Genomic DNA, 21,069 nt, shown 5'->3' with positions numbered 1-21,069 from the left:
AAATTCATAAAATTTAGTGCAAATCATGTTGAAACTCCATGGAACGAACTTAAGACAGCAAGTTAAAAAAACAGAACATAGGTATTTTTAAACACGGCAGCTTGGATTGCTTATTTTGGGCTCACAGAAGCAAAACGAGAGATGGGTTTGATAACAACAAATTTTAAAACCTTGTTTCTTTTGTTTGTAAACTAATAGTGTTTAAGCTTTAGTAGTACATTTTAAGAATTTTAAGCTGTGTTTTATATGCTGACCCATAGTGTATAATATTGTGTATGTATATATGTATATATCTGATGTGACAAAACATCCTTTAGAGCTCAAGGTGTTTGTCAAGATCCTTAAGAACCACTGTCTTCTAGGGTAATTAAAAGCACCTAGCAGGTCCAGCTCAAGCTGAAGTGTTTTTTTCTTTTCCTTAAAACAGTAGCAATCAAACAAAATAAATGCACTTCTGGGCACTAACTAAATGCTTGATTCACTACCTAGGGTAGGGGTGCCATCCTCAATTCCCAACATAACACAAACTCTGTAGCCAAACAGAAAGCAATCCATCGATTTGAGATCGCTCAGCTTTCTTGGCTAAGATAAAAGGAGAGACTCTATTCCACCATTTAAGTTCTCCAAATTGGGCCAGGTGACCGGCAGTTAGCTTCACCTGTAAATCCGGGGCTCATTGTCTATGGCTGTTGGTGCACCAGTCCACGCTGCTCTCTAGATATTCCACCCCAGGGATCCATAAAACAATTTGCAAGTCACTCACAATCAATGTTTTATTCAACTTGCCTATCTTTCCTTGGAGCTTCAACTTTGTTGGTATAGGCAAATAAAATTAGCCAAAGCATTCTACCACTATACCAGACTTTCTGTCACAATATATATATTATACACTATTGGTCGGCATAAAAATAATGCTTGTGAGCAATAACGGATAATTGTATTTGCTGTGTTGATTTGTATGGGGGCTATACATCCTGGACTTTTCACTATAATTAGAACCATGGTTTTAAAATGTACCAAACACATTAGGATTGACTATTTTACAAGGTAATTGATACATGTATATTGTCCTGCTAGCTGGGTGCCAGGACCTGCCAATCATAACATGTATATAATGGGCTAAGGAATTTGGGAGAAAACTAAAGTCTTCCCCTATTCGTGGGATAGTTATGGGGGATATTAGTGATGGCCTATCCCAGGTCAGTGAGTCCTGGGGCTCTACTGGTTGTGTATGCCAACCTTGTTGCAGCTGAGGCATGTGAAGGCTGCTTGGAGAGTGACCTTCAGGCTTACTCTGGGACTGAAAAACATTGGCAACAGAAGTGGCTCCAGGTCAGGACTTGGAAGATCCCGAAAGAAATATATTATCAATAAAGCAGCTGCTTTAATAAAACATACATAATGATATAGTTCACATCGTCATAATCTTTGTCACCACATCGGCCTATGCCCTCCATTCTTTCATGTGCTATTATCGACACAGTTATACAGGCCCTACTGAACCAGTAGAACAGCCTCTCTAAAAAGTAACCACATTAAGTTCTATAATCTATGGAAATTAGGAATTTAAATTGGAAACACTGCCATTCTATAAAATCTATTTAAATAGGTAAGATATATAAGATAGCTGCCTTGAAACTATACACTATTGAATTTTGGAATCGGTTAAATATTTAGAAGCACAGGCCCACTGCATTTATGACTGACGCTGACAAAGAGAATGAAAATCCGTATGGAGAAAGCAATTTTAACACACTTTTCATATTTTTATGGGTAGTCATATGTTATCTCTAAATAAACATCTGTGTTTCGAGCACATCAAATTATCTGTCTAAATATGTTGCCTTTTGCATTCAGACTAAACACTGCAGGCAATACACAGCCACTGTAATCTCCCGCTTCCTTTTAACAATGTATTGCTACAGGCTAAATGTTGGGCTTACTGGGATACAGCATCTTCAGTGAATAAAGACCTTTATTCACACTTTTATATGCAAATGCCTTTAGTGTATATTAATACAATATTCTAAATTGATACAGTTACTTTTAAGGAATAGCAATGTCTCTTATCAAAGTGGTACGTCTGTCACATATACTGTGTGTCAAAGGTGTGGGAGGGAGATTTAAAGGTAAAAAAAGGCAATGAAAGGAAGAACAGTCTCCGATTGCAATTATTTTTGTGAATACGTAATAACTTGTAAATTTATTTTTATATGCTCTTTCTGGCAATGGTCAGCTTGACATACATTATGCCTATTTCTCCCTGGGCCTTCAAAATGCGATTGATGATAGCATAGGCAGAACTAGGCTTAATTAGGTAGGGATACATTTAGGTATGCTCACTCAACTTCCATGAAATCGACTGAAAATTTGACATACCTTTGCACATGCCTGCCCTAGTTTTAATAGTAAGTAGGCAAATACACTTCATGAATCAGTTTGCTTTTAAGCAACAGGCTTTGCGGGTAAACTAGGGCCAGCTGAACTCATATGCCCGTCTTTCCTCACCGGATGCCTGAATTTCAAACTTTGACAAGACTTATTTATTTTCTAAAAGCTTAGAATGTTTGGTGGTTGTGAGTAGCATCCCCGTGTTCTGAAATCCAAAAAAGTCATAAAAGGTGGCATAAAAAAGTCTCTGTAAAGTCTTGTAGCCACCACCAAAACAAAACAAAACCAATGTACTTAATCCATCCAATCTACATTCTTTAGTGTTTTTTTTCCTTCTGATATTTGTATCAGCATTATATAAATTATCACATACGTTTCCAGGATCTCTGAGGTCTCTTCTTCACATTCCACCTGAAGAAGAGACCTTTGAAATCTACAGCCTATGTGACTCCCTCTTTCTCCCTGTTGGCCCAGAAAATAGTATCACCTTTGACTAAAGGCTGCCTGTAGAGAATAGGGGCAAATTGGCAAAATTAAAAAGGAGAGAGCCCATCTGGATTCATAAGTTGGTTACCCTAACCCTAAAAAATTAGGGTACAAGGATAAATAAGTGTATAAATATGCATATGCATTTATATGGTTTGTACTTTACAATTGCCTATACAATTGTGTAATGGGTTCACCATTATACAAAAACCATATTGCCATAACAGCTCCTTTCTGTTGTTCACAAGTTTTTCATCTACATTTGAAACAAGGTATATAATATCCATTGGACCGATCATGGGAAACATTGTATGCTTGTATACTTTGAGAGAACAAAAAACTGTGTTTACCAAATATCTTAAATATAAGGAAACTTTTAAAATAATTCACTCAATGGACAGCTAGTTCATAAACGTGAAGTTTAAAATAAACGATAAGCTTATTTCCCAGATAAAACCATTTTTTTTAACGTTTGTTAGCACTATGAAGTTTCAATGCCAAGTCTTTGTAATGAAAATGTTTTACAGTTCAATCTTTTCACTTAATTGCTTCTTGTTTTGTCACAATCCTCCTCCATATCATAATCTATTTCTGTTCACTTGAGCTTCTTGTCTTTTGAATCCATAATGAAACCAAAGTACTATACTGTTAGGCAGATTTATGGGCTTGGTGCTGTAATGAACAGCTGTGATTGCAAAATGCTAAACGGCTAACAATCAACCCAGGGGAGCCTGGAAATTCATTTGAAAAATAATAATTTGACAAGAACAAAATAAAAGTACTATTACAATTTAAGACTGAGGTGGTGCTTTCTATACATATTGTGCCTTATATATTACCCTTTACGCACCGGATGAATAAGCATGGCATGGTTAGAATTTCTCAAAAACATCAAATTATCCACATCTCATTTAAATATTTAACACAGTTAAATATAGTATACAAAAGCATTCTTAATTAAAAATGATGAATAGGATCACTAATGATATTATTTTCAATAATATCTAATTTAAAAAAAATAATATTTTTAACAGTTACAAGAAAATGATACTATGTGACAAACTTGTTGCAGAAAAAAAAATAAAAAAAGTTTGGTTTGACATGTTTGTTTAAATCAGCATTATGCACTAGGAATGTTGGACAGTTTTTAGAGTTTTTTAAAAAAAAATTTGAAAAAAGGAAAACTAATATACCACCATTTTTCATACCAAACCAGTTGGAGATCTCTCTGTTTTCCCAGGGGTGAAAACTACTCGGCCATTACAGGGGCTTAATTCTGATTCGTGGCCGACTGTGATGCAAAAGGGGTCTAATAGGGAAGAGGGCCATGACTACAAAACTTGTCACCATCCCGCGTCCCTACTGGGGAGTGCTGGCAACATTGTTGCAGGCATATTAATGGAAGGTGAGAGAGGTGGCTTAGCTATTTTGCTTCCTGAACTTGGGCACATCTAAAGATTTCCCTCCCCTATTATGGGTTTCTGTTGATAGTTCAAGCCATGTTGTGGGTGATGTTTTTGTTGCGTTGTCATAGCAACGGTGTTCCCCTGAACAGCACCTATCTAGTTTGTGATTCTGGTGATTGCTTAGAAGGGTTTGCAGGTGTGTCCCAAAGAAAGCTGATGGCATTGGATGAACTTGAACTTGGTTAGGTGTGTGGAGGAACGGCCTACTAAGCCATAGAGCTCTATAGCTCTCAGGACATGTCTTGGTGTTACACTGGTCACAAGGGTTTTTCAATAAAGCTGTGTCCAAAAGACACAGTAGGGTTGGTGATGGTTGTTGATCAAAGGCTATAGGCCTAAGCAGGCATGATTGTGTACAAACACACTGATACTAAAATGTGAAACACTAGGGGTCTGAATTCAGGACTATCCTGTCATATACAAGTACGCATAATATGAGACAGGACTATGTCCACCTAGGTAGTTGCATAATTAAAAAATGTTTGCACAATGATATGTATGTTGATATATTTTCCTAACATAAATTATTGTTTTAAAACATAACTTCCCAAGATGTAATTTAAATGTCTGTGTGGTTCAGTTTTTAAAAACTTATTCCAATTAACCAATTTGTCAGAGCTCTACAGATTTTAGCACAAACGATAAAGGTGTATGTTGTCAATGTTTGATGCTGATCTAAATTGATAGTAGTCCTTCTCATTCTCTTGGTGTTTGCATGAACATAGTTGAGTCAGTAAACTGGTATGTTAGATTCCGCAACGGGTATAATAAAGCTAAGTGTGTGGTGGGGTAAATCTAAAACTGCACTGTTAAAGGGGAGCAGTCAGTTGTAGCTTGTGGTAGAAAATTAATTTATTCGAGCTGTCTACAACTTGTTTGTCAAACAGTGGAGATATTTTTTTAAAACGTTAAGATTGTGGAAGCTGAGACAGCACAAACATTATCTGATTATCATCAACAAGTAGGCAAAGGTAACTTAATGGAAAGGAATAACCATCTAGATCCTGAGAACACGGATTCCCACTGATGTGCACATAGAGTAGGTTTTAACTACCTGGTGCACATGGAAATGCTGGCCCTTAACAGCAGCAAAGAATGGTATGTCTCACTGCACGTAGGTGGACCTTTGATCATTGTAAACACTCAGTTCTTCTAAGAACTCACTTAAATTTCTGACTTTGCAGCGTCCCATTCAGTATACAGTAAATTGTTCTACTTCCAATCCATTAAACCTCAGTACCATATCATGTGCTGATCTCATTAAGGAACATTACGGTTTTGAAAACATTAGCTTAGGGTTTATCTAAGAGCATCTTTGGAAATATTAATATTTTCATAATGGGGTCATAGCTGCCTACCAAGATGCTCTGATATGTGATATAAGTTTCAATTTACAATGTTATTTTTAATAACCACTTAGAGATTCCATGTACACTACTAAGAGCTTTGAAAGTCAGTCGGATGCTGGTCAAAGAACAATTAATCACCAGCCATTCCAATATTTCTTTTTCCATTATATGAAATCAGCACATGTCCTAGAATAATTTAGTAAGTGGCGGTAAGTAATGCAAGAAATTCACGCACGCATGTATCATCATTACACTGGAAGATGAATATTTATGGTGCAGTTAAATTAGCAGGCACATTTATGGCTATGAATGGAGGAAGCTGACCTGTTTAATGAGAATCAGCTTTAGTCCTTAAACTGCTCATTCTACCATGAGAATGTATTAGCAGCTAATCTGTTAACCTTAATTTATTAGTAGCTAATCTGTTTACACTTACTAGGCATTTTTGTGTTGTTATCAGTCAGTGAAACTAAAGACTGGGAAGAAAGGCTTAAACGTTGTTTTATTGTGTTGATAATTAGCCCCTTATTCTTACCAGTAGCAGAACAAGCTACCATTTTGCCCCTTTCTTCAGCCACTTATTTTTTAATTTTATAAAAATGTTATCCTTTTTTTGCTAAAAATATGAGTTTAAAACTTTTGTGCTGTCCAGAACCTAGGGTTCCTAGGTACCAATATGGGCCCCCATATACAATGGCCCTGGTCCTGGTCACACTTAATCCTCCACAGGACCAGCTCAATCTGACAATCTTGGAAAAAGCTGAACTCCTTATGGTAACCACAAAATGCAGCTTTTTGGGAGATGAGCTTGAATTGTACATTGTCTGGTTTCTGGTGTAGAAACATACCTTGCTAAATTAGTAGAGATTGGTAAGCAAAGCTATTAACATACCAGCTAGTATTTTAAACCAGCTAGACATTAACAGGCATTGTGCTATCAGGATGCCCTGCCCACTCATGGCCACTAACGCAAACAATCCCAAACTGGCCATTCACAGAAGGCGAAGGCTACCAGAAGTCTTGTCCACAATGGCAGTGCCATGGTTAAACCGTAAGTCCCCCAAGTTCATCTAGAGTTAGGCGGAACCATACACGGAAGTAGATGACAGGAAAAGGGAATTGAGTGATAATGACTCAAATGTGAGTTTAAAGAGTACATAGATACATAGATTAAGTAATAAGGAAAAATAAGGAATTAATAAGATAAAAAGAAATAGTGGGCATTTTTATCTGGAAGTTTTATGGCTTTACTACATTCATTCTATATTCTGAGGGCAGACATCTTTTGGAAATCATATAGACAGAGGAATAGCATAAAGCCCAAAAGGGCCAGGTATGTAATAGTTTGTTCAGTAAGGCGCACTGAATGTAAGCAGAATGCGTTTTGGTGGGTAAAGATTACTACATCAACCCTGTGTATGAATAAAGGTTACTGACATCAACATACAATGTGATTCCCAATTATTAAAACAAGTTCTTAAAACCTCTCATTCTGCTGTATGCTACGAGCAGGGAGCCATAGACATTAACTAAACAACATGGGCTAGAAAAATACCATTTAGAAAATCAATGTTTAAGAAGCCTGTCCCATATTGGTTCACCCCATATAACTGGGAAGAAAAACATCCTGTCATTTATTAGTTACATTATTTGTTGACAGTTTTCGAATTTATTTTTTAGTCTGCTTTGGAAATTTGAGTCCATACAACTTGAGGGCAGATCCAGATTTTGGCGTTGCAGCAGAAACTAGAGCATATGTTCTGCTTTTTTGGGAATATGATACCCACAGTTATCCAAAATGTTTGCTCCAAGCTATCAGAATCAAAGGCAAATCAAAGGCACTCTCTCTACTTGACTGGTTGTTCATTTAGTAATCTTTCATACTTTTTGGAGTTAATTTCTTAAATATCCCATCATTACAACCTTGCCCAGCCAAAGACCTTAGTTCTCACAATCTTCAGAAATTCTCATCCAATTTACACTCTCTCCTCCCATATCAAACATGTTATGCCCTAACCTTGCTACCTCTCTCTATACCTCCACCCTCACAACTACTCTTGAAGATGCAGCCCCAACTACTATTAGCTTTTCACAACGCTCACGTTTCCAACCCTGGCACACAACAGTAACCCGTCACCTTCAACGTTGCTTCAGCACTCCTGAACGTGGTTGGCGGAAGTGTCATTCTATGTCTGACTTCCTACACTATAAATTCATGCTTTGTTCCTACTGCTCTGCCCTTACCCTTGCTAAGAGAACCTACTTCATCTTCCTTATCTCCTTCTTGTCTCACAGCCCTATATGCCTCTTCTATACTTTAAATTCCTTCTTTTGCCCTATCATAATCACCCATTCCACTAACCGTACTGTTTCTGACTTTGCCACATACTTCAATAATAACATTGAAACTCTCAGATGTGATAAGTCTGGACAGTTTGCCTCCTGATCTTAGATCCTTGGTGTCACCCTTAACTCAAACCTCTCATTCACCCCCATATACAGTATGTCTCAAAAAACTGCCACCTGCATCTTAAAAACATGGCCTGCAATGGTCCCTTCATAACACAAGATGCCACTTAGGCTCTTGTCCATGCCCTCATTATCTCCCAGCTTGAAATTATTTTTTATTGTACAGCATCATCAGATATCAGGTCCACAAAAGTAAATAGTACAATGTATATTTCCATAATGATATACAAAACAGAAGAGTACATTAACCCCTTAAGGACCGGGCTCATTTTTCATTTTGTACCCTGTGGGACCGAGGCTGTTTTGACACTTTTGTGGTGCTTGTGTTCAGCTCTAATTTTCTCCTCACCCATTTAGTGTACCCACATAAGTTATATATTGTTTTTTTCAGGACAAGACGGGCTTTCTTCAGATACCATTATTTTGATCGTATCATCTTATTTACTATAAAAAAAATAAAAATAACATGGTGAAAATTTGAAAAAAAACACATTTTATGACTTTTATTTGAAAAATCTTTTACTCACCTAAAAAAGCAAGTAAAAAAACTAGCTAAATAGATTCTACTACTTGTCCTGAGTTTAGAGATACCCAATGTTTTTATGTTTTTTTGCTGTTTTTTGTAAGTTATAGGGCAATAAGTACAAGCAGCGTTTTATGATTTCCAAATCTTTTTTAACAAATCTGGTCAGTCTGCCTCCATCTCCTCTTTGGAACATCTTTGATGCTGGTTAACTCAATTTAACCCATTCAAACCATATATTTTTGAAAACTAGACACCCCAGGGTATTCCAAATGATGTTATTTTAACCCTTTCTATGCACCAATTATAGAACTACACTTTGTCAAACTTTGTAATAGTAATTTTTTTTATTTTTTTTCCACACAAATTGTAATTTAGTTATAGATATACAGGTTCTGGTATATGTCACTGTCAAACAACCCCCCAATATGTGTTCAGGAACATCTCCTGAGTACAGCGATACCCCACATGCATGGGTTTGTCAGATTGTTTGGCTGGTAAAAGGCTACTTTTGGGGCATGCGTAATTCAGGTGGTCATTTGGTCATTCTGCCTCCATCTCCTCTTTGGAACATCTTTGAAGCCAGTTAACTCAATTTAACCCATTCAAACCATATATTTTTGAAAACTAGACACCCCAGGGTATTCCAAATGCTGTTATTTTAACCCTTTCCATGCACCAATTATAGAACTACACTTTGTCAAACTTTGTAATAGTAATTTTTTTTATTTTTTTTCCCACACAAATTGTACTTTAGTTATAGATATACAGGTCCTGGTATATGCCACTGTCAAACAACACCCCAATGTGTGTTCAGGAACATCTCCTGAGTGCAGTGATACCCGACATGCATGGGTTTGTTGGGTTGTTTCAGATTTAAAATGCCACATTTGGGAAGTGCGCTTTTTTTCTCCATTTTGGTCAGTCTGTACCTATGCCCTATATTTGAGCTAGGCCACTCCAATTTACCCCATCAGCCATTTTTTTTTATATTAGATACCCCTTGGGTATTTGAAGTGCTTTTATTTTAACTCTTTGTTGAGATTTTTGAGAAATTTTAGCACTTGCTCAAAATAATCTTTATTTTTTAACTTCATTTTATATTTTTAATACTTTTTTTATATTTTTTTACACATTTTGCTGGTACTGGATGGTTCATCTAGTGACATCACTGCATAATTATTTTTAAATGTTAGCACATTTATTTTTTCCATTTTTTTATTTTTTTTTATTTTTTTTTGAATATTTTACTAATCACATAGTGATTAGAAAGCTGGGCTCCATTGACTTGCATGGTTGAATGCAGTACCTGTATTCAACCAGCAAGTGGAGCCAGTTCTCTAGAGGGTCTGGAGACCCTCTAGCGAACTTTTCACCTTTATTGTTTTATTTCCCGGGCCGCCGCCATCTTGCGGATGGCGAAGATCACCGGCAGCTGCGGCTGTGAGCTGCGGCTGTGTGCGGCGGAGAGCGGTCACAGCCCACCCAGAGGTAAGTGTTTGGTGTCGCTGGAATGCCTCGATCAGGGGACCGATTTAAGTTTAGGAGGCGATCGTTGATCGCCTCCTAAACGCTTTTAAAACGGGCGTCCGCCGCCATACAATGTATGGCGGCTGTTGACGCCCCGGGGAGGGGCCAGACATGGCCCCCGATGCCGATCTCGGACTTGCTGAATGCCTCGACATCGAGGCATTGCAGCAAGGCCGTTTAAGCGAAGAAAGTGATCCTTGATCACTTTCTAAGCTTATTTAATTTTTTGACGGTTCAGGACCGTCAAAGGTCGTTTAGTGACCTTCTTATCATGACGGTCCTGAACCGGCAAAGGTCACGAAGGGGTTAAATTATACATAGTCATATTATGCCCACAGTTCCATAATGAAGTTGAAGATAAATTACAGAAATAACAAAACTTGTGGTAGATTGCAAAGTGTAATCCACACTATCATAAATGGCACCAGTCCCACCTTGACTATTGTAACCCTGTTTTAGCTGGTCTACCTCATACCTGTCTCACCCCTCTACAATACACCATGAACACTGCTGCCAGACTTATCTTCCTCACCCATCGCTTTACTAAGACTTCTCCCCTCTGTCAGTCTATTTAATGACTGCCTGTGCCCTGCATGATTCATTTCAAAGCTCTTCATAGTGGTTCCCCTACTTACATCTTGTCACCCACCTCCAAATACACCCCTAACCTATCTCTTTGCTCATTCAGTCATTTAAGATTATACTCCCCTCTGATTTGCAGCTCTCATGCATGCTTGCAAGGATTTCATCCTCTGGAATGCCCTTCCCGGCTTATCTGCCTTTCCCCCTACTTTCGGTCTTTCACAAAATCCCTCAAGACCCACTTCTTTAAGTGAACTCCTATGAACTCACACGTTAGCATCCTTCCTCTCATTTCCTCTAGCTCCCCTTTTACCAGTCTCTCTCCTGCAATACTTATACTAGTGTGGCTGGCCCATCACTAACATTGCACTTTTACCTCTTGTGCAATACACCATATCTCCCTCTAGATTGTAAGCTTGTTTTAACAAGGCCCTCCTCACCTGTTTCTGTAAGTCAAATTGTTATGTTATAAATACATTTAAATTAATTAAATGCTATATAAATTTTGCCATATCCTGTTTATCTGTTTATTTATTGTGCAGCGCTGTGGAATACGATGGTGCTATATAAAACAATAAATAATAATACTTACCACAAATATCCAGAATGCCTTTTGGCTCTGAACTTTTAGAACTAGAGGCAAATTCAAAGGCAATTTTTCTTTTTTTTCTTGGCTGATTCTTGCTGTAGTAATCTTTCATACTTAGGAGGTGTCTTCACAGCTGAAGTTTTTTGTTTTTCCAATAATGCCACCATTTCAGCAATCTTGTGCAGACACTGAATATCACTTTCTTCTTTGTAATTTTCTTGCTTCATCAGCTGCTGACTTTAATCTGTCATTTTCTTCGGAAAGATGTGGTACCTTTGAAATCATCAAGGTGTCTGCTTGCTGCTTATACTGTAGTTGTTTTGTATGGTAGTCTAGCGTTTGCAAGATGCCCCTTCAATTCTTTCACCTTTGGCCATGTTGGCCACATATATTTCTCTGCTTTAACAAAACGCATTTTCAGATTTTTCTTGACTCTTTTGATTGTTGCCTTAAATCAGTTATTCTTTCATGTTATGTTTCATTTTGATCATCTCTTCTGGGTCTAGTTTTTTGGATCTCCAAAGCATTTTTTTTAAAAGCTTCTTCTTCTAATTACGCCTTAATGTCTTACATGTTCACCCATTACTGTTTGTCTGTCTTTAGTTGTTTCACTTAGTAAATGAGTGTTTGCGGTCCACTTGACATTCCTTTTGAATACAGAGAATGTATCCCTTTTGAAAAGCGCAAGCCGCATTGGCATCGCTGTAATTGTCCATTGCTGGACAATATGGTATGTAGGGTCAAGTAGTGGTCAGGCAGGTCAGGTATATTGGTTTTGGCTGGTTTCTACAACTGATTAGTAAATCAGCTGTTGCAGCAGCGAGAGCGTTTGCACGGCCGGAAAATTTAAACCGCTGATTGGTTTAATCAGAGGTGTTAGCGGCGGGAGACAGCTTTATTTTGAATAAATACCAGCAGTTTCGGAGCTTAGGTTGCTTACCTCGGCTGATCTGAAGAACTGTCATCCCTGACAGAGCGTCCCACCCTCCCTCACCTTTTATTTGTCGTAGCTGTTTGATAGGGTAAAGGTCTTCCCAGATTTGGGGTGGACAGAGGCTTTTATTATACCATCTGGCTAAGAAATAGTGGATTGTATTCAGTTATGATTAATCGAATGGCCATCATTATCCAACTTAAATGGTGTCTTATTTTTTTATTTTAAATGGTTAGAGCGGTAGGGTTTCAACAAGCAAAGGGCATTAGTGTATGTTTAAGTCATTACAGGGTTGAGGTATGGACATGCAATGGAGAATAGATACTATTCTTTGCATTTTATAGGGATACTTATGTTTCTTCTTGTTGCTGGAGACACTGTTCAAACTAGTGTCACTGCCCTATTTCAGAATTATCATTTTTTTGCTGCTTTCTAAGACATCTTGTTACTGGAACATTAAGTCTCTCAGCTTTCTTTCACCGTCTTCCTTGTCAGCTCTGAGATCTTATGTTTATGTTCATTATATCATTCATTATCCAGTTTCTGTCTACTTGTTTTAACTGGACATACGCCTCTTGTCTAAAATTCTCAGCTTGCACACACAGCTCTTCACGAGTCTATTGCTGCAGCTTTTCCTGGCAGAATGTGTTGGCTGGATCTATATAAGGACCTAAGCTGTGCCACTCAGAATTACCTTTTTCGATTTATTTCTCTTCAAGTAGGTTACTTACGTGAGTGTGTTTAATCACCACAATAAATATTCATTTATAGTTTATTACTCTATGGGGTCTTTTATGCCCCCCCCCCCGCATAAGTCATCTGCGATTTATGTCCTCAAACTACTTATTGCTTTGGTGAGTGCATGATCTTCATTTTAGTGTCACTGATTACCATATGTATTACATTGTAATTTTCAGTTTTTTAAGCATTACCCTCTGGATATTACGTTTAGGAGTGGATAGCTGCATCCTCAATTATTATTATTTTTATTCAGCTGTCTTATATTAACCCCTGAAAACCTTCATGACGTTCAATGATGTCATGGAAAAATGTGCTCAAAAACCTATGGAAAAAAAAAATGGAACATTATGTGTGCAGGGGATACATACGGGTTGGCCCCCCTCAACTGAAATTTGGATTTTTTTAAATGATTTTGGTAGATATTCGTTAGATCCGGTAAGATCAACTGTTTTTTTTCGTTAGATCTATCACGCAGGAGGCAGTATTCACAATCCTATTTTGTGTGCGAGGGGATAGGTTTTATTTCTCTATATGCTTTATTTCCTATCTTTTAGTGTTTAGCCGGCCTTAGGTGTTCAGACTCCCTGTGTGGGCCACCCCCAAATTCCACGAAACAGACGTAGAGCTCTGTGGGACAAAAAAAAATCCAAATTTCAGTTGAGGGGGGGGCAACTCGTATGTATTCCCATCCCCCGCACACATATCCTTGTTTTCCATGAAAACAGCTACGTGACTACGTGAACAGTGTAGGTTTACTGATTCTGCCATAAAAGAACGAAAATTTCCAATTCTTTCAGACAGTGCAGCAGAAGCTGTACTGAATTTCTTGACATCACCTGAGGGACTGTTGTCAAAAAATGTCTGGCTATAACCGAATCAATCAAATGTTTCTGTTATGAATTAAGAAAGTGTCAAGATCTGGCAATGCGTGTTTTTCCTTCTGACACATACCATCAGTAGACTAACTAGGCCACTGATTGCTATAAGGATCTTATTAGCAGAAATTTGTCAATAAAAATTGACAAAAAAATCCACAGTATCCATGGTATACATGTAAGGATACTTGTTTCACTGCGATGGGCAGGGAATTTTTAAGATCACAGAATGAGATCTAGTCTATTTTCAAACAACACGTAGCAGAATGAGAGCAAACTGTCTCATTTACATAACAAAGGCTTTAACGCAGGTTCACATTCACTATCCTTCTGACAATCTGACACCAGCCAAAGGTAGGCACATACTTTTGATGTTTGCTATAGAAACAGAACACTGCAAGGAAAATGGCAGGCTTTGTATGCTATCTATTTTCTACTATTATTTTTGTGCCTTTTAAAGGCACAGCAATGTTCATTCTTAAAACCAGATTATTTATGGCTACAATCAAAATATAATGTTTGTTACCACTCAGTATATATACTCTAATGCACCAGGTGCACCCACTGCTTGCCTCTTTGTAAATAATTAAATTTTGGAGACTGAAGATTATTTTTTGCCTATTATTGTCTTACAGAAGGTAAGAAGGCAGAGGGTTTCCCTTTAATTTTGTCTCTGTTGTACTGTGCTTCACAAAGTACAATTTAATAAACCTATGTTTTTAGTACCAACAATCCTTTCTAGCAGTAAGGCCAAACTTTCCAAAGGAATGACAAAAAATAGACAAAATACAAACACAGAAAAGAATCCCAGCACTCCAAACAGCTTCCAGTCCTTAGGTTTACTTTATTCAGAGAAAGCAAAACAAAAAAAACAACGTTTCGGCCAAAGCTTGACAAAGGCCCTGTTTGGCCGAAACGTTGCTTTTTATTTGTTTTGCTTTCTCTGAATAAAGTAATCTAAGGACTGGAAGCTGTTTGGAGTGCAGGGATTCTTTTATGTGTTTGTATACTTCAAGGGGGTTTATGCTGACCCTTTTTTCCTGCTACCCTGCTTCCTGGGAGTTGAGTGCTGAACCATTTTTTCTTTTTCAAAACATAGAAAAAAAGCATTTTCTAGCAGGCAAAGCCTATCGATAACGGGGTAATTTCTTTTTTGTGTGATGTACTGGAATTTCATGTATTGCCATCAGGGTATCTCCTAACCATTCTTTATTTTACAGGGCAGGTCCAATTTTCCAAATCACTGGGCCGGTTGGGGAGATCCTCTGATCTTTGCTGACTGGCCCAGCAATCTGTAATGTTGACTGAGGTCTGCTTTTGCACAAACCTCACTGGCAGCTCCCATGTCGCCAACTCCAACAAAGATTTGGACAGCTGAAATGTTGAGGGATATGCTAGAATAACCCAGACTTTAGGTGGCATTTAAAAAATAATTTAGAAATTATTAAAGTCCTCTTAGAACATTTAATTCTGAACATTGATAAATTAATGCTACCTTATGCTCAATTCATTCTACTTCTTTCTTGCCATGGATCTGAGGTCTGAATAAGACAACCTTGATTATAAGACAAGGTCGATTTTTCAGAATATTTCTTCTGAAAAACACCTCATATATATATATATATATATATATATATATATATATATATATATATATATATATTAAATTTGTATATAATTGTAAACTCAGATACATCAAACTTTCAACAGAACCAAGCAATTCGACGTAATGCTCCGTAGATTAAAGATTTGATGCAGCTGTGAGTAGTAAACTTTGCTAGAAGTGGTGTGGGAAACCTTGCTGACTCAGGAATAAACCTCACCAAGTATTCCATCTAAACATAATTAAAGTTAGATTCTGCTGCAATATGACAAGCTACACTCTTACAATGTTTTGCCTTTAAGATACATAACTGAGGCTATTTTAAATACAGTTATGGTGGACTGGTCATGTTGGGATTATTGCATATCTCCCTGGAGGACAATTGGGACAATCTACAGGAAAGCTTATTTTATGGTAATATCTTCTTTTTCATTATTTTGTATTTTTTATAGGTTACACATACAGTTCTACCTACTTTTGAACACCTATGGAAATGCTAAATTCCCCACTCAATCTCCACTCACGTGGATAGACTTAAAGGGATGCTCCAACCATTATATGCATTTTAATGCATATGATAGCTGCATGGTCCCTTTATATCCGTGTTGTCACTTTCACAAATGCATGGATGGATTCTGCAGAATCACCTATATGCATTTGCACCTTTCCCTACTACGCTAAAAGTAGCCAATCAGTGACAAGTGGGGTTGTCAGGTGACATTAAAAATGTCCCTTTAAAAAGGGCCAAAAACTGTAGATTTTATCAAATTGACCATTATATAATACAAAGGCCGAGATGTTTAGATGGCATGTTTAAATTTAAAAGTGTTCCATTTTTTCCAAAGGTTTTTGTTTAAATATGTCCAATTTGTCTTGAAGATATTCTGTATACACTTTGAATGAAGCTATACATCAGGCTATACCCGTATACATAAACACTCTGCCTGGTTTAATAAATATTTTTCGCTGTATATAATTGAATTTCTAAAGATCTAAAATTATTTATGCGTTAGCGACTTTATTATTTATTATATCCTTTTAAGAAAAGACCAGAATAAGAAAGCCTTGAATAAATTTGGCATGGCTTCTTCTACACATGCCAGACACCGCTCTGATGAAGCTGTCAGGATATACCACCTGTTCCTGCTTTTTGCAACAGTTCCTATTGCCAGAAACAAATCATTGAACCATTCAACGGCTGACCAAAATAAAAAAGGCATATGTCAGCCATATGTTTTTCAGAGCAAATAAGTATTTTATAATACAGAATATATATCCGGCACCTCACAGTGCGATAAAGAGCTGTCTGTGGCGTAAGCATATGTCATCAAACATAACTTAATTATATGGCTGTCTAATCCAGGCAGAGTAGTGTTTTTTTGCCTGTGAATTAGAAAAAAAGGAGAAAAAATAAAGCCCTTAAATAGGTAAATTAATGAAATCAGCCACATGCTACTTCCCCACAAGTACAGTTTCCCGAAAATATTCTGGACATCTGAGAAGTCAGCGGGTCAGCGGAATCTGGGAATCAGGGATCCATAAAACCATTTTACTGAAGTTGAAAACATTTCCATGAAATACCACGTGAAATGAAAATTGTAATCCTCTAGCCTGTACTTAATAGATGAATTACGTAAATGAAACCACAAAACTATTCTTACAAAAAACATCGCAAACAAAGTGATACCCATGAGTTGAAACCGAAAGTATTTTAAAATGCATGCTTTGTTGGTTAATAAAGCTGTATGTACAACATGAAGTATAATGCAAAATATAATGACATACAACTGTGTCGATAAAGATATATATCCTGAAGAATACATTCACAAAACCCACTGGCTAGATTTGTGAAGTACACACAAAAACAACCCCAGCTAATTATTAGCTTTCTCATTTTGATCACTGCTGCCACTAAATTTGGGAGCGATCCCATTATGAGAATCAGGCCTGGTGATGCCTCTGGTGTCAGACCTTTGTGATGCATCGTAAAGTTAGAGTGTTGTTGGGCTCACCTAAAGACTCCTAAGTCTAAGTTCTCTGGGACTAAATGGACAAATAAGAGTGGCAAAATCAGCCAACATCATCTACTTTGACCCTGGCAATGTTCAACTTTGAACATTTTGTAGGTCCTTGAAAGTTTCTCAAGTTGCCAATGTAAATTTCTACTTCAATTTTGTTAATAAGATAACGAAAAGATGTTTAATTTTCTAATTTTATTTTGCATGCAAATACATACAAGGGTGTTTAGCCATACATAACAAATATAAATATTATGACATCATAACAGGTAGATACAGTGCTGAGCAGTTAGTCCCACAAGGTTATTACAGTGCTCTGATGTAATATAGTATTATGTAAGTTAATTGGACATTTGAAAGTCAGATTTATAAAGACACTTCTCCTAAATTCATTAAATACATAGTAGGTGCTTATACATTGTAAATGTGCATTGTAATCATTATTTCCGTGGGTTACAGACTGATCTAACACATCTTCAAATGTTACTAGCCTTAGTTTGGTGATGTTAGGGATAAAAAATAAAATGACCAGAATCCAATCAGAGACATATCTGTCATCCTTTCTAAGTGCAAAACAAACTAACAACCCTATAGGTCCAAGGAAGTGATAATTTGAGGTAAGTCGGTTGCTTTCAAGATGGTGCAGAAACTGAGGTTACTCAAAAGACAACAAAGCAGACCTTCCACCAACGTCCATACTAAGTCATAGTCCAGGCTCAGACAGATGAGCACGGAAATCTACAACCACTGCCAAAACCTATTCCTGTATCACACAGAGCTATCTTCATTTAAGCAATCTTTGGCATGGTAACAAATTATTAAAATCTTCACTTTCAATAGTAAAGCATAGCCAAAATACTCGGATGTCTATAGAATATAGACTGTGCCTGAAGTTAATAATTCTGAAATCTCAAAAACTTCTTAATCATTTGAGGACTATCTAAGAACCAAGTACACTTATGTGTTTATCTTAACGAGAGTACATTTTAATAAAATCTAAGCAATTTACAAAGTGCTTAGTAAGATAGTAGTATGTATAGTATGTCTTGTAGTATGTATAGTATGTATAGTAGTATGTATATGTGTCCCCACTGATATTACTGGCGAAACCTCATAAGCAAACATGTCACTGAGCTTCATTTTAACAATCTGGACAGCTAACAGCACAGACATATTGGATCTGTACAGTAATTATTTAAAATATGTATTCCTCCCTCTAGAAACCAAAATCCTAGGTATGCTGAGAATGTTTTTTCTTACATGAACATAAACCCCCTACTGGGGAATAGACATGATTTGTCACTATAAACTGAGTATTCACATTGGTTAATTATTGTGTTATGCCTTCTGTAAATTTTAATAATCACAATTATTTTCATTTTAAGAAGAGGAAATGCACATTATACACAAGAACAAAATAACAAAACCAACATGCATACGTAGATACAGATGGCAGAAAGGAACACACTGACCCATCTACTTTTTATCCTAGGATCGCATTGATGACATTCCTTGCTCACACATATTGTACTGGAAGTCTATTCCATGTATATTTAAAGCAGAATTTTCTAAAATTACCCATCAGTCTATTCCCTCTATTTCTACGACTTCTCTTTTTATTAAAAAAAATAATTAAAAAAAAATGTGTCCCTCTGGGATTATGTACAAGTCTTGATATTTGTGTTTCCATTATGTCTGCCCTCTGCCTTTGCTCTTCTAGAGTATACATGTTTAGGTGTCTTAGTCTATCCTGTATGTGCTTGTAAGACCTTGTACAATTTTAATGTCCATTCTTTGAATACTTTGTCATTTTTTTCTGAATCCATGGTTTTAAATGAGTTCTTACCAGTGCTGGGGTGTTGCACAGGCCCCTGCAGTGCATGGTATTTCATGGTATTTTACAGTTTGCTGAGCTTGGGGTTGAATATTTTTTTTCCTGTTATTTGTATTAATGTATTATAAGACAATTGTTTGATACCGCTACTGTGTCCTGCATATTAATTTAAGAGCCAATATTTTTACTGAATTCTAAAGCAAGCCCAACAAATGCATCAAAAAGCCAGAAGGGAGATTTGTTGCAAACTTAACATTTTCTACACATAACGCAATGTAGAATTTAATTGCCCAATACGCAATTAGTGCTAATTTTACAAATTTGGCTCATAATGATCTGCAAGGACCTTTAACAGCAGTTAAGCGAATCAGGCCTCAGGGGATGGGGCAGAAATGAACAAAATAAACTGAGAGAAGTTTGTAACTATTAGTTTATAAATTCAGCTGATGAGTCCACTTAACAGAGTTGCTTGTGTCGCATTAGTAGGATGTTCAGTGCTGATCCATCTGTGGTTTTGTGTTTCAGGTTATTTTTAAACATGTTGGGAGATGTTATTTTGCAGCGTACCAGCTCAGTTTATCTCCATATTACAGTAAAAAAAAATATTTAAAAAATGTTATCCTAACTTATTTTTATCTTTTCGTTATCTGTTATTTTGTTTTTACTGTAGTTCACAAAACACTTACAGTCTCGAGTAACCTAGCAATTTCACCGACTAGAAAAGATAAAGAAAATTGTATATTCCTTCTCTCACTTGATCAATACCAACAAGCAAAAAAAAGAGGAAAATGTGATTTCCTGAACGTAAATTATTGAAACACTTTAGACACAAATAAGCTTTATCACTGCAAATCTATAGGAGCTAATTGTGTTTTACAAATGATTAGATTACCTTCAGCTGAGTTCTCCGTCATAGTGATGATAGGATATGTTACTAAAGAATCAATGCCAGGTCGTTGAGGTCTTCAATAGGAGAAAAACAGATTTGAGACGTTTGGGGGAGATTCCTTGGTTTATTATTTTTTTTTTTCAAAGTCAGTTCCTTCCTCTTTTATGCTGCCTGGAGCTTCTTAGCTTCTGTCCTTTCTTCCAGATACCTTTCTCAGAACAAGTATAAAGTAGCCCACTTCAGCTTGCTAGCTGCAAAATGTCACAGTTCTTCTGAGGATTCCTAAAAAAATAGGCATTCGACTCCAAAAAAATCTGGGAATTAGAGAGACAGCAAAAAAAAGCAAAGGAACTGAACAGAGCCGTCTAAGGCCCTGTGGCTTGTCTCATAATAAGTGTACTTTTCAGGGGGGACAGGTCTGTGAATGTCTGGTAACATTATCCATTACTGCCCTGGTTTATTCATAGCACACTTGATGCTGGTTGCATTCTTCTTGGCCATATTTGGTTTAGGGTGGGTCCCATCTGTGTGGTCTGTCAAATCCCCCTGTCATTCACTCCTGCTGGCAAGAAGTACACTTCTGTTAATTAACCCTTTTGCTCATGTCATGATGTGCAATGGGTTCCAAATATAATATATATGTTGACGTATCAACTGCATTTTTCCAATCACTTTATCTTAACATGCTATACATTTTTCCCTTGCGGGTAAAGTAGGACAATGTTCTGTCACACATAAAATGAATTACTCAATTTTTTGTTTACCCCATGCACAAATTTTATTTAGAATA

General features: G+C 36.9%; 1 protein-coding gene across 1 annotated transcript in view; it reads right to left on the bottom strand.

Moving 5' to 3' along the window:
• TRDN (triadin) overlaps positions 1 to 20,712 on the bottom strand; it is a 184,000-nt gene extending 163,288 nt beyond the window's left edge. The window contains exon 1 of the mRNA XM_053459015.1: positions 20,283 to 20,712. Within this exon, the coding sequence (XP_053314990.1) occupies positions 20,283 to 20,304 (22 nt within the window). The 5' untranslated portion in view covers positions 20,305 to 20,712. The remainder of the gene's footprint in view (positions 1 to 20,282) is intronic.
• Between the last annotated feature and the right edge of the window lie 357 nt (positions 20,713 to 21,069).

This window comes from Spea bombifrons, chromosome 3 (assembly GCF_027358695.1).
Source record: "Spea bombifrons isolate aSpeBom1 chromosome 3, aSpeBom1.2.pri, whole genome shotgun sequence".
NCBI classification, from domain to species: Eukaryota; Metazoa; Chordata; class Amphibia; order Anura; family Pelobatidae; genus Spea; species Spea bombifrons.
Note: the sequence above shows the minus strand (reverse complement) of the source record. Positions and strands in the feature narration are given on the sequence as shown.